Source organism: Oncorhynchus masou, chromosome 29 (genome assembly GCF_036934945.1).
Source record: "Oncorhynchus masou masou isolate Uvic2021 chromosome 29, UVic_Omas_1.1, whole genome shotgun sequence".
Classification (NCBI taxonomy): domain Eukaryota; kingdom Metazoa; phylum Chordata; class Actinopteri; order Salmoniformes; family Salmonidae; genus Oncorhynchus; species Oncorhynchus masou.
Window position 1 is genome coordinate 68,315,101 of NC_088240.1, and position 15,757 is coordinate 68,330,857.

Sequence of the window (15,757 nt, forward strand, 5' to 3'; positions counted from 1 at the left end):
AGTCTGTGTGTGCAAAATGGTACAGCCGTGAATGCTTTCTCTCGGCCTATAACATTGAGTTGTGTTCAGTTGGGTTTCATAAATGGACAAATAAAATATAATTAAGATAACTAAAAATTCATACTAATATAGTAGTGTCTAACTTTTTTTTAATCTAAAAACTAAAATACATTTTTTCAAATTTGACATGGTGGGAATTGGAATGAACCGACAGAAACGCATATCCAAACCCCGCGCCAAATATTGGTGGTTCAAAATGTCTTGAGTATTATTTGGCTAACCCCACAAAATGTGACATTCCACTAGTAATTAACAATTATGATATCAGAATTCGGGTAGCACACGCTAAAAGTCAAGTTTAAGAAGCAGTGTCTACGGTACCCGTGGAGGCACACACCTTATCTTCAAACAAAAGCGCGAAACGCTTTCACCTCCCCAGTCAGTCCGTGCGGATCGCAACTCAGTGCAGCCTCATCTCGGAGAACGCCATTGAGAAAGAGTGAGTGAAAGAGAGAGAGCGAGCTAGAGAGAAATAGAGCAGATCAGAGGAAGAGAAAGGAAAGAGACAGAGCGACATACTCTGTGAAAAAAGTGTCCATAATTCGTCACACGGTCTTTCTCAATTTCCATCACAAACCCTACCGGTGCTTGGATGAACCAAAACCTATCGATCAGTCAGTGCTACACCTGGTTCTCCTGACCAGCTCCGAGCAGGCATGTCCCGAAGGAAGCAGAGCAACCCCAGGCAAATTAAACGTAAGTTTTACAGCCTCGCTGTCCTGTTACCTACCAAAGCTTGTTGGGGAAGTTAAATTTGGTTAGTGAGGGACTAGTCACTTCGGCACCGATGTCAATTGGCAATCGCAGACTTAATTGATACTGTTGATGTAGTTTCGTTCATTGATAAAATAGTTATGGTTTTGATCATATTCTGTCATAGGCTATTGCTGAGAAAGGCGTTCCATCTTCTGACTTTTCAAATGATGTTTTTACAGATATAGGAGTTTGCTTGGTGTTTGCTAAAAAGTGGAGAGGTTACTTTATAATATTTGACATATTATGTATGTCAAGCAAATTAGGATACATCTATTCTTGTGATTTATTATAATGTGCTGATATGATCTACAGACATTACACACCATAAGCTAAAGAGTGCATATCCTTTGCAAACTGTCTTTTTGGAATTCTGTTTCCAATTAAACAAATGAAGTATTACATCTTAAACCTAAGCAATAAATCGAACATGTAGTAATACTAATGAAGGAAACATGTCAGATGTACTGAATAACCTACACCAAATGGGTAATGTCCCCCTTCACACACACACACACACACACACACACACACACACACACACACACACACACACACACACACACACACACACACACACACACACACACACACACACACACACACTGTATTGATAAATTAAACCTAAATTAAAACTTTTACATTAATAGCATGAACCCTAATCATTCTGCATATTTATGTGTAACTCTGCGTTGTTGAATGTGTCGAACTGCTTTGCTTTATCTTGGCAAGGTCACAATTGTAAATGAGAACTTCTTCTACCTGGTTAAATAAAGGTGAAATAAAGAAAAAATAAAACAAAATTTAGGTAGTGATTGTGTCACTGTCTAAATATAGAATTGGTTATACACATTTCTAACTGGACAGGTTAAATACATTGAAAAATACTGAAAGGTGTTCATGGTAATATAATAACTAAAATATATATGCAAAATACAATGGACAGTGTTTTTAATAGTACTACATGTACTTGTTGATAATTTCATCCCCATTTTAACAAAGTATGTACCTCTGGATCTCTGATAATTCAAGGGTTATTTCAATCACTTCAAATACCAACACTTTGAGTGAAATACCATGTGACATGAGACCGAATTGATCTATATGGATTTTATTTCCTGTGATTTTAAACTAGTTGTGAAATGTGTTTATGTAATTCCAAATGTGGAATTGAAATGGCTGGCCAAGCAGGCTTCCCAGTGGAAATGTATCATACTAACAGTGGTCATAGCAACGTTGCATTTTAGTTTTTTTTAGAGACTTGAAAACAACGCTGACTTTTTATTGTGCCTTTTTTTTTCATTGGCAAAGATTCATCGTATTCATCATACTTTTCTTGTTATAAGCAGTGTAGTGAATTGTGGTGCTGAAGAGCATTTGCAACAGCCACCTATACACCTACTGTACAATACAGTCCTATGTGGTTATTCTCTATTGACCATGTCATTTAGCTGTATGACTGTCTATGTGGTTATTCTATATTGACCATGTCATTTAGCTGTATGACTGTCTATGTGGTTATTCTATATTGACCATGTCATTTAGCTGTATGACTGTCTATGTGGTTATTCTATATTGACCATGTAATTTAGCTGTATGACTGTCTATGTGGTTATTCTATATTGACCATGTCATTTAGCTGTATGACTGTCTATGTGGTTATTCTATATTGACCATGCCATTTAGCTGTATGACAGTCTATGTGGTTATTCTATATTGACCATGTCATTTAGCTGTATGACAGTCTATGTGGTTATTCTATATTGACCATGTCATTTAGCTGTATGACAGTCTATGTGGTTATTCTATATTGACCATGTCATTTAGCTGTATGACAGTCTATGTGGTTATTCTATATTGACCATGTCATTTAGCTCTATGACTGTCTATGTGGTTATTCTATATTGACCATGTCATTTAGCTGTATGACTGTCTATGTGGTTATTCTATATTGACCATGTCATTTAGCTGTATGACTGTCTATGTGGTTATTCTATATTGACCATGTCATTTACGTCGGGCTGATTCACTGGGAATCCCTTGTCCTACGACTTGGGTTTATTTGAAGAGCAGGTAGGAGGAGACTCCTTTGGGATTTCTCATTGTTGTCAGACTTATAGACACGATGAGAGAAAATCATGAGTACTGTCCACTCTCAAGTTATTTTAGATAAATCTAAAATATTGTTTTGTTTCAATATATTAAATATTTATTCCAGTAATAGTGTGATTGGTAATGTGGATACAGCAAGATGAAGAAATAGAGACTTTATTTATACAGTGTCTGTGTGTGTGTAAATTATTATTCTGTTTTTACATGAGGAATTTACTTAATAGTTGTTATGATTAGTCAGTAATTGATTGCACTGTATATGGCTGTCAACACAATGTATTTATATATTCAATGAAGATTTTGAAACAGTTTTATTTGTTTTTTTCAGTATCAGCAAAATGGCAATACATTACTGCAAATGTCTATATTTTCTAAAAGATCTTCATCCGCTTGTCACTCACTGTCACAGCTTGTTTTGGGAATTTACAGACTGAACATATTTTCAGACATTTTTGCATTTAAGGCAAGTTAAGAAGTTGATAGTCGGAAATATATTTTCAATACCTATGAATATATTTTCAAAGAACACTTAGAAAATGAGTTCTGATTACCTATTGTAAGTGGGTATCATGGTTCTGAATTATGAACCTACCGGTTATAGATTAAATGCAAACGCTCCAAGACTCTTTTTATATAGACGGAACTATTGAAATTATGTTTGTTGTAATTGAATAATAATACAAAGAAAAAAATAAAATAATTCTGCTCTGTATAATTATGGTGTAATTGGTGTGCATGTGTTGCTATTCAGGATTATTTTGAGCAGAGAAAGCATTGCTGATCTATGAGGAATACGCACAAACCTGTGTACTATAGCCTAGCATGATGTGCTAAATCTACTTGCGTAAGTACCAATCACAAGGACGATGCCTCTGAATTTTGTTGTCAAGCAAAGAGAATACTGCCTTGATATGAGCAAACTCATATCCACTGTGACCCAGGCGTGTCAGATTTACTATGTCGTGTGTAAGAGGTTGTTAATGAGAGGTGAGGAGTGAGGATACAGTGTTGAAAGACCGAAAGCACTAGTTAAAAACAGAAAGGTCAGAGGATGCCTCAATGTGTCCTACCCCAGGAACTAGGAGCTAGGGAAAGGCCTGAGGACCAGGAACTAGGAGCTAGGGAAAGGCCTGAGGACCAGGAACTAGGAGCTAGGGAAAGGCCTGAGGACCAGGAACTAGGAGCTAGGGAAAGGCCTGAGGACCAGGAACTAGGAGCTAGGGAAAGGCCTGAGGACCAGGAACTAGGAGCTAGGGAAAGGCCTGAGGACCAGGAACTAGGAGCTAGTGAAAGGCCTGAGGACCAGGAACTAGGAGCTAGGGAAAGGCCTGAGGACCAGGAACTAGGAGCTAGGGAAAGGCCTGAGGACCAGGAACTAGGAGCTAGGGAAAGGCCTGAGGACCAGGAACTAGGAGCTAGGGAAAGGCATGAGGACCAGGAACTAGGCGCTAGGGAAAGGCCTGAGGATGAAGAACTAGGAGCTAGGGAAAGGCCTGAGGACCAGGAACTAGGAGCTAGAGAAAGGCCTGAGGACTAGGAGCTAGGGAAAGGCCTGAGGACCAGGAACTAGGAGCTAGGGAAAGGCCTGAGGACCAGGAACTAGGAGCTAGGGAAAGGCCTGAGGACCAGGAACTAGGAGCTAGGGAAAGGCCTGAGGACCAGGAACTAGGAGCTAGGGAAAGGCCTGAGGACCAGGAACTAGGAGCTAGGGAAAGGCCCGAGGACCAGGAACTAGGCGCTAGGGAAAGGCCCGAGGACCAGGAACTAGGAGCTAGGGAAAGGCCCGAGGACCAGGAACTAGGAGCTAGGGAAAGGCCCGAGGACCAGGAACTAGGAGCTAGGGAAAGGCCCGAGTACCAGGAACTAGGAGCTAGGGAAAGGCCTGAGGACCAGGAACTAGGTGCTAGGGAAAGGCCTGAGGACCAGGAACTAGGCGCTAGGGAAAGGCCTGAGGACCAGGAACTAGGAGCTAGGGAAAGGCCTGAGGACCAGGAACTAGGAGCTAGGGAAAGGCCTGAGGACCAGGAACTAGGAGCTAGGGAAAGGCCTGAGGACCAGGAACTAGGAGCTAGGGAAAGGCCTGAGGACCAGGAACTAGGAGCTAGGGAAAGGCCTGAGGACCAGGAACCAGGCAATGCACAGAAAGTCAGCGCAGACAGTCATTCTAAAGGACAAAAAGGTTGTTGGGCACAGTTTCCCCCCATCCTGCATACATTGGGCCGTTATCTAAAATTGTGATTTATGCAGTATTTTAATATTTTGCTTATTCCTTCCCCTTGGGTGCTCTCTGAGCGGTGATAAAAAGGCGAAGCTGAAAGAGCACCATTAATTTGCTCCGATGACTGGGGAGATAAGGACAGATAATGGAAAAGATAAGCAGGGAAGATATACCATCAGAAACCCGATTATTACCATTAAAATTCCAACCCAGCAATCTGCAGCCGGCTGATAATTCCCTCTCCGTTTCCACCACTTTGGATGATAAGGCAAAAAATAGTCACTCAGTGCTCCTTGATTAGGCTGCCTGGATATCCCGATAATACTGTGATAAATTATGTATTTCTCCCTTGTTTTTTTCCTCTGAAACGTTACATCTGATTTTTTCCCTCTATATTTCTGGGTCGTCCCTGTATCCCTCCCTCCTTGCCTCTCTTCCTCTCCCAAGAAAGGGATAAAAACCCATACACTTTTATTGTAATAAGAGTTTGATAGAAAGGGGAGATAGTGGAGGTGTTTTGTATGGGAGCACATATCAATATTATCAGTCCATCTCTGTGGGCCAGCTGCTAGCTGCTGTTGTTTCTAGCCTTATCACCCCGTGCCAATATGCCAATAAATTGCCCAGATTGCCAGCTAGCCGCTCCAAAGCAGATCAGCTACATTTGACAGAAATGATGGAAATATGTCTGATGCTCAGCGGATTGTGATTAGAGGAGAATATGTGAATTCCTTCAAGGCTCCCTCCTTCCCTCCCCCCTCCCACCTCTCTGTGGCTCCTAGTGCTATGCTGTGGTGTGTCCATACCTCTCCCGCTGAGGGGTACATTTTGATTCTTAATAGGAAGGCAGAGATATGAACAGAGCTGAATGGAAAACGCCTCCCCTCAGAGTCATTTTTCTGTAAAATTGCTCCCAAAGTTTGGTGGCGTGTAGATGAGCCGAGATGATGTAGGGAGCCTCTTCCCCCAGTGTTGTTTATGGAGACATCCAATGTCAGATGTGCTTATTAAATTGACTTAGCACTCTTCCCTGGCCTAACTGTTGTCTTCACTACAGTACATGGTGCTGCCTGTGACTTTGTGAATTCCTGTTGTAGCCTTAACTAGTCCTTTACCAGATACAGGACTGCTCCTCTCTGCTGTTAAACCATTCAGTGGGGTCCAGAACGTGTACTGTGCAGAAATGAAACTACACTGTGATGAGTATGTATATGTTCATTCTAGAAGGATAACTACTGTATTATATTTAAGGGTGTAGATCTTTTTGACTGCTCAGAAAGACTTGATCTTCCATCAGCATACAGTTTATCTTATCAGGTGACATTTATACATGTATATCTTTGAGCAGTATTTGTCACAGGCAACTCACAGTGGTTTGTATGGGATAAGGGGAGTGTTTACTGAATTGGTGACCAACATTCTCTCTGTGTGTGTGTGTGTGGGGGGGTTGCTTGTCTGTGCATGTATACGTGTGTGTGTGTGTGTGTGTGTGTTTGTTCGTACGTGAGTGTGTGTGAGACTGGGGATTGTGGTCAACTTTAGGCTTGTGCTCTGTCATGAAAGGTAATCTGCCTAGTAGAAGTGTTGTCTTCTATTTGACCTCTGTCACAGCTGAATCGACTTGTAAATCAACTCAAGCAGTTGTTTCGGGGGGAATCATCATATCTGTGTTCGGATGCCAGCCTCTCGTATTTAAGGGTTTCTTTTTCATTCGCCTGACAATCACGCTGCCTCTCTTGTGTTCCTCATAGATTTCTGTCATATGAAGAATGGTTGTTGAATGCCAACTTTCCCTCAAACATCTGTTCCCTGCCAATAACAGCTTGTGTTATGTTGCTGCCTCGTCGTCTCGGCGGAAGGATCCTGGTTCGCCTTCACTCTCTTTCTCAAGCACTGATGTTGCACCACCAATGTATGCAAATAGCATGCTGTCTCCAGTCTTCACATGATTCCTGGCTATTTTATCTAACATTTATATACGTTCAAGTATTATTGTTGTGATTGTATGTCACATTGACGTTAAGCACCTGTTATACAGACCATATTTCGGATATAACATTACCGTAGCAACTATGAAATGGAATGTAGAGTGTGGATGGATGTGTGTTTCCTTTGTTGAAAACACTGCCAGCTGAAGTGGAGGCTGAGCTGAAGTTGGCATGGCTGGTGTGTGTGTGTGTGAGTGTGTGAGTGTGTGAGTGAGTGAGTGAGTGTGTGTGTTACAGTGGTGCTGCAGTGCAGCTTGAACAGCACAGTGAGATGTGGGCATTGGTCGCTGGGTCGCTGGTTTCAAAAGGTGGAGGTCATTTCCTGTTTCCTCTTTGTCTTCCTCTTTCCTGTAATTCCACCACCATTATCCCAGTGACTCTTCACTGTTGCAAGTTATTATCTGCTCCTTCATAGTTGTCAATGGATTTATTCAACATGGATTGTTGTACTGGGGTTGTTTTTCAGGATCTGATCACAACCTTTTTCAGGTTTAGTGCTACTCTGCTGGCTACGTAGACGGCTCAGTCCCTTTCAAAGAATTTCTATCTATTTTTCTATTCGTCCCTTTTCATTTACATGCTGTTGTAAATAAAATAGAAGAATAGGTAATTGTGCCCCAACAAATCCTAATTGTTTGTTCCTCAGTTTATTTATATTTGATATCAAGTGATGCCCTTTGAGCCCCAGGTAACAATTGACTTTCAGCCGTTTGAGTTAATAGCCTTGTCTCTAGTTTGTACGGATCAATATGTGTATTAATTAATCACAGCTATCAGGAGCCGGATCTGGTTCCAGTTGTTGTTACATCAGCAAAATATCAATGGAGAAAGTGGACTCCCTGATCGTCATGGCAACTTCATCTCTTAGGTCAAAGAGAGTTTATCTGATCTTGCTGCCGAGAGTGGCAAACTGCTTAGGAATCTAGTTTAGACTCTAAGATCATCGATTTATGCTTTTTTTTCTTGTTGTTTCGGGGAGGGGTGAAAAAAAAGAGCTGCATTCTAATCACAACAGAGATGTTTAGATTTGAATATTGATCATTCTCCAAAGGCCATTATACGATAGCTATGGCCTCTAGTCCAGCTGTTGTTCAAGTACGTCCTTTTAAGACCCAAACAAGGCTTTGATTATCAGTGTCAGCGTGTCAACACGGAGTATGTCTGTGTAGCTGTCTGACAGTAGGGGACTGCTGCTGCGGGACACGGTTCCTACTGCTACAGACACAGGCTGTCCAGAAATGCCATCCTTCCCACTATATAGGATGCCAAGTCAGACACACAATACAATGTTTACAGACCAGTGTCTATACACATCCTGACACTTCTCTTCATCACGACACCATAAACATTTGCGTATATAATTTGGCATATTGAATAATAAGTAAATTGACAGATTGTGGTATATCCCTGTATCAGCCACATTTATCATGGTGCACAGTTCCTAAAACACTGTATTGTAGATAACATAGCGGTAGGCTAGTTTGTTTCGATGAATTCTTTGTGTAAATTATGAATATGGCCAGTTTTTCCAGGATGTGACTTTGCAATGCGCATGTTGATATGATATGAATATAATCATGTGTGGGTCTGCGCATCATCACGATGTGTCAGGGAGGTGGACCAGGGTCTGGTCTCACAGGAAGTTGGCCTGGTGGTGTAGGGATCTGCTGGGTCCCTCTATGACTTCGGCCCAAATGGTACACTATTCCCAATATAGTCCTCTACTTTTGACCAGAGCCCTGGTCAAAAATAGTGCACTACAGTATATAGGGGATACATTTGGGATGCACACCATGCCTCTACCTCATCAGCAGGAGAATAGTCCTCAGGCTAGGAGCACACAGGCACATGCTTTTCCTCCCTCTCTTTTTGCCTTCGGGACACAATTGCCTCATTTAACATTCTCTATTTGGCCCCTGCCAAGAGGGGAAACAGCCAGGGAGTAAAAGAGCCACCACACATCATGAATTCTTTCATTTAACTTGTAAATTCCCTTTCACCTTGGTGATGGCTGTGCTTTTAACCGCCGCGATGGATGGAGATATCGCTCATTTATGTTTTTTTTTTTCGGTTACTCCCCAATATCGCAGTTATTTATGTCGTCTGACGTCATGTTATATTATGAATATGGATATTATGGGTTCTTTTTGGGCTGTTCCCTGGCCGTCATTGAAAATAAGAATTTGTTCTTAACTGACTTGCCTAGTTAAATAAAGGTAAAATAAAAAAATAAGCTTAGATGATGAACACTTGCCTTCCTCTGTTCTATTCTAAAGCAGAATGTTCAAGGACTCGAATATTCTACAATTCAGAATGTGTTTCGCAGTAAACTTTTTCCCACTGTTCCCGTGTATATTTTTGGGGGAGAAAACTTTTCAATTAAAGTCAAAATGACTTGGGCATTTGTGTGAATAGGCAAATGTGTGAATAATGTGCTATTAGTTACATGGTGTTAATAAAGTCATGCATTAGCACTGGTTTCCTGCAGGTTTGGTTGAATCTAGGCTCTTAAGGATAGAGGAAGTGACTCAGCCTAGCAGCTGTGAATGTAAAAATGAGTTGTGAGCATGATGTAATAACAAACATCTACAACTTTACCCTCGCAGGAAGCAACAATGTCCTTTGTTTTCATTTTCCATGACATGCTCGGAGGCTGAAAAGAGGCGATTTAGTCAACATAATGTTTTGACCAAGATATGAGTTGGCACGGCAGAAAATGAAGCTATAACTGTTGCTAGCTGTTACTTTTAAGTCTCTCTCTCGGCAGGAATTAGCCAAGGCTGTGAAGGACAAGACCAGGGGAAGATAGAACTTAGGGCATGAAGGATAACGCACGTCAGACGTCGTAGTTAAGGGATAGGTGGCTACAGCAGATTAAGTCGCAAGCCTTTCAGTTCAATTTGTACATCAGCATTTCTCTGGGCCCAACAGCACAAAACACACAGCACTGCTAAGGGTTCACTGGAAAATCACTAATGACAAAGCTTTGTAAATAGATCAACAATTTATGTCAAATGTGCTGAAAATATAAAACCAACTTCAAAACATGTTAATACTTTAAAGAGGCTATGTTTTGATTCGCAGCATAGCGTGGCAGCATAGCGTGGCAGCATAGCGTGGCAGCATAGCGTGGCAGCAAAGTGCGTACGGCTGTTGACAGCCCAGTTTACATCCCCCTGATCAGAGGGCATATCTGCATATGATTAGCCTGGATGCACACAAATACTCATAATGGAATGATATGCCAATTGTCACTGGCTGATGTTGATCGATTATGTTTTATACGAGATTATGCAAATCCGATTGTAGGAAGAAGTGAGTCTGATTGGCTGTGATGAGGAGAGTGACAGGTTGTAAAGTGTTATTTCTCCTGTCCTGTAATTAGTCCCCAGCAGTTTGAACTATGTCAAACAAATAGCTATGAAGTGAGATGGTGATGGAACTGCCTACCTGCCTTTCAGATTCAGGCAGCAGTGGATCTCATCTCAAAGAATTCTAATCTGGTAATTGCTAAATACTGGTTTGGTGACAGTGACCAAGTAGCTTTGGCCGAGCAAAATGCTTTTCCTTATTATATCAGATGTGTGTTTTTTTTTTAACCAAGGATCCACCAATCAGCCATTCCCCAGGACCAAACCACAGATAGCTTGGCTAAACGCTAAAAGAATCCTCTCATTCAAGACATGATACTTAGAGTCCCAGTTTAGTCTAACTGAAAACTATTGATTCTGTCTCTATAAAAGGCTGGTATTAACGTCCATCCCCGTGATAAAATGGTGGTGATGCTTTAGTGGGTGTAACATGCTGGTCTATACAGACCTAGAGCCCAGAGCAGACCGTGGTATCTCTGTGTGAACCATGTGTCTGGGATTCTCCAAAGAGACACATTTGACCATAATGAAGTTTCTTAAGCTTCTGAAACAGGATAACAACTGGGTCAGATGATAAGCTCGAGCAAAACAGGGGAAGAAAGTAGACGAAAGTGATTGATTGATGTCCCTGCCACCATCACAAGCAGTTGACAGTTAGTTTAGGATCAGATGATTTCACTCCCTAGGCGGGAGTGAGGGGAAGCTAGGCAAATCTTCAGGATAAAAAGGTCAAGGGCTTCTCTCCTCTCTCCTTCTCCCTCTCTCTCTCTCTCACGTTCTCAACAGCTTGCTTTGACAAACAGGGAAATGCTGCTAACATTCGTGAAAGGAAGACAGAACATACCGTCATAGCTAGTAATATTCTGTGGAATGACTGACTATAGTTGGATAATACAGCTCACTGTCCTGTGGTCAGCATTAGGCCTAGACTGTAACATTTCCTTCTCAGTCATGTCAATAGAATTTTCCTTTGGAGTGTTGAATAAGATGAGCACCAGCTTTCATTTGGGGTAAATCTGTTCTTGTCAGCAGGATCTGATAATGCTCCGTGGTACCAGCTAACCAGTGAGAACATGGACGTTCTTTGTGGTGGAAACTATAGCAACTCTCGCTGTGGTTTCTGAGGGGGTGAACATGGAACAGTGACATTTAATTATTGAATGGGTAAACAAACACAATCCACCACAACCCTCTACGTCGGCATCATCCTCAGCATCATCCTCAGCATCATCCTCAGCATCATCCTCAGCATCATCCTCAGCATCATCCTCAGCATCATCCTCAGCATCATCCTCAGCATCATCCCTTCCAAAACCACCAACAGAGAATCCTGTCCCAATACAGAGTTCAGTCTTTGTGAGATGTGGTAAGATACTGGATCTACAGGTTGGAGTCATAAGGTCTTGTCTAGTCCACTGCCTTTCGACTAGTGTGAATTCATCTCTATATACAGTTAGCTGGTCTTGGAGTCTGGAAGTCACTGCAGCTTTTAGGTACAACTGTTTACTAACATCAAAGGTTTTGTCATCGAAAAATGATCATGGCTATGCTTTTTGACAGCCACAAAGATGGCAATGTTCATGTGATATTGTGATATTGCACACACACACACACACGCACGCACGCACGCACGCACGCACGCACGCACGCACGCACGCACGCACGCACGCACGCACGCACGCACGCACGCACGCACGCACGCACGCACGCACGCACACACACACACACACACACACACACACACACACACACACACACACACACACACACACACACACACACACACACACACACACACACACACACACACACACACACACACACACACGATGCAGGACTCTATCGTCCATTAGCTTTGCCCAGGGAAAGCTTTCAACATCAGGGTCTCACTTGGAATGAAGTGGCTATGACAACAGCAGTCAAACTGCACTATTATGAATCAGTTCTTTTAATCATCTTCCATTGAAAAACCATTCCCCCTCTATTGACTACAACCACTAACCTGACAAAACATGGATTAGCCCAAAGAGATGTTCAGACAATGGAAACCGTCCATCCAGCCAGCATTAGGGAAAGCAACCAATGTTTGTTTGAAGTGGTTGAAATGACAACCTTCTTCTCAAAGACTCCTCCAGGAGAATAAAAGGGATTTGTAATTAACATAATAATTATATCCTATGTGTTGGACCTATGGTGTCCCTTTACAATGCTTCAATCCTCAGTCAGAATCTGCTTCAGCAATGCTTGGCAAAGCGTGATGATAAAAAACCCATTATACACAGTGAAAATGTAATGAACTTTATTTATCAAAGATGTTTGTCAGGCAATGTTGTTATTTGGGTGAAGACCAATATACTGAAGTGTTTGTGTTATTTGTAGCATTTTGCCCAGATACATTTTAGTTCAACTCATATCTTTCCAATGTCCCAACAAGTGATGTCTAAACAGGGTGGCTGGTTTTATCTGAAATGCAGTTCTTAGTTTCATGTAAAACATCTCATTCTGGGGCTTTAGCTGCAGCTGCCTTATCGTTTTCCCTTATTTCTCCCTAGTCATTTATTTCAATCCCCCATGTTTATATGTTTCACTCTCCTTTCATTCCTGTGATTGCCTTTCATAAGTTCAAACACTCTACAACACTTCTGGTAACTTTAGTTATTTATTCACTGTGATTCAACACTAGTTTTTTTGTATTGTACTGTAGAGCATAGAGTGTCCAGCTCTGTCTTGAGCCTGAACTAAGACGTTGAAAACATCATGACCTAAATCAGTGATGAATAATAACAGAACAGAAGCATCCCCTAAGCAGGTATTGTATAGGCTACGTACAGTAGGTCTACAGTATGTGAGAGAGGGAGAGAGAGTGTGTGTTCATACTGTACCTGCATGGTGCTCCTCTACAGCTCCAGTTCCTGTGGTTGCTTTGGTCTTTGTCTGCCACCTATCAGCGTATCAGCAGTATGTCTGAGGCCCAGTTGTATAATGCACCATTTATGGCTTTGTGGGGGGAGACGGCGGCCGGGCAGCGGAATCGCCCCAGGCCTTCCCCTCAGTGAGTGGATTAACATCGGCCTGCTTTAGCGCTGCTCTACCACGGTGTGAAATCTGCCCCGCTCTGGGTCCAGGCGACGGACCCCACTACCCCGCTCCCCCCCTCAACGCAAAGCCTCTCACAGCCATCTGTGAAATGCAGAAACTCTGTGTCTAAGTTGAGTTCAGATCCCAACCGCCAGCCGTGGCCGGGGCCAGGAAGCAAATGGCCAGGCAATTGATGGTTGGGGATCAGCTCACTGATGTCGTGCCGCGTGTGCAGGAACCCTGCCTGCCCCCCCCCACTGCGGGCGTGTTGGAGGAGGTCTGGGGCTCTGGGCGCTGGCCGAGAGATCTCTGCCTGGTTCCTGGTTCCAAATCCCCCCTCTGTGCATGCCTGCCTGCCTGCCTGTGTGGAGGCGGTGCCACTGCTCCCCTGAGCCCATGCCCAGTCCTTTGAAGATAAGATTTTGATACAGAGTCCCTTTCGGTACGTCGCTAGCTAACGGATGCTCTTTGTGTGTGTCACTGCCCATGCCTGGCCTCTGCTTAGAGCCTGGGGCTACAACTCTTGGTCATAAGGAATGTATAGGTTGTATTTAGGTGAAGGGTGGATAACTACCCTGATAATGGGTTGTTGGGATGTTAGTGGTTTAAACATTAGTAGTAATGTTGAACCACAGAGTTGTTCATTAGTCTCAGGTGTCAGACTGGTGTTCATCATAAATGACTCAAAACAGATATTTTCTGTGTAATTTGTTTATCTCAAGATTTGTAGTTGATTTGATTTTGAAGTTGTTTTTATCCATTAAGGGCCCAGTACACAAGTAATTCTCCAAACTGTTGAATCTGTGTTTCGTCTCTATTCGATTATGGTGATTATCTGATGACTCACTCTCTGGCTGATTGTGGGTTTCTTGCCCATATTTTAACATTGGAGAGTCACTTTCAACACTTCTCACTCTCAACATCTGCATGAAAAAAAGAAGTGGAGAGAAGAGAGCTCATCATAATCAGTTCTTTTTTGAATGAGGAACTCAACTTAAAATATTCCCTTGATTTTTTTTCAGCCCGTGGCTTTGGAGTTCAGAGTTCAGATCTGTGCATAATGTCTTGTGATTGCATGGCATTACGGAGGTTTGTGAAAGCCATCTCGCCTCTGAGTCCAGCACCACCACCACTAACAGCAACAGCACATCTTTCCATCCACACACACACACACACACACACACACACACACACACACACACACACACACACACACACACACACACACACACACACACACACACACACACACACACAGGCTGCTCATCAGTGATGGAGCATTGATTGCTTTTTGATACCCCTCCAATATGGACGGTGTCCTGCATACATCAACTAATTAGAATGTACTTACAGTGTCTGTGTGATAGCATACACCCAACACTCATCACCGGATCACATGTCCAAGTACTGTCTGTCTGTCTAACCACACTCAGCTTAGTCACTATGTAAATTCCCCTGAGTGGAAAAGCTAGCAGAGCTGAGAAAAAAATACAAAAATGAAAATTCAATGGAAGAAAAAAATGAAAAAAATGAGTATTTGCTGGAAGCAGTGTGCAAGAGCAACTTGCAAGGTAAACAAATATATTTATGGAGGCAGCAAACTACTTCGGGGAGACTCCCAAGAGGGTGCTTTAACCATGCAGACAGAGCCCTGTTGAGTAAAGATCAGCTGGAAGTTAGAAGAGAATGCAGTGGCTGTATCCGTGGAGTAACAGCAGTGTGTGTACTGTAACTGTGACTGTCCACTGTCCATGTCACTGTGACTCTGTCTCCTGCCTGTGTACAACTACTATACATACTGTGTGTGTGTGGGGTGTGGGGTGTGGGGTGGGGGTGGGGGTGGGGGGGGGGGTGACTTTCCAGAATCATACTGAGAGAATGTAATGGGGCGTGTCTCTGAAATGTACAGCCATCCTCAACAGCCTACACACACACACACACACACACACACACACACACAAACACACACATACACATACACATACACACACACACACAGCAGCTCCCAAGAGTGAAAGAATAACGTGCAGGATGTGGAAGGAGGGGAGCAGACACAGAAATCTCACTGCTGTTTCCTCAGGTAATCTTGACTGTGATCTTAATTCCAATAAAATGTTATTTTTTTGTATAAGCCAGATCCACATGCACTCGACTCCACTGGTATTTCTGGGGTCATA

At 42.6% G+C, this 15,757-nt stretch overlaps 1 protein-coding gene across 1 annotated transcript in view; it reads left to right on the forward strand.

The window, feature by feature from the left end:
- The first annotated feature begins 439 nt into the window (after positions 1-439).
- LOC135520385 (zinc finger protein ZFPM2-like) overlaps positions 440-15,757 on the forward strand; it is a 239,964-nt gene continuing 224,646 nt past the window's right edge. The window contains exon 1 of the mRNA XM_064945902.1: positions 440-756. Within this exon, the coding sequence (XP_064801974.1) occupies positions 717-756 (40 nt within the window). The 5' untranslated portion in view covers positions 440-716. The remainder of the gene's footprint in view (positions 757-15,757) is intronic.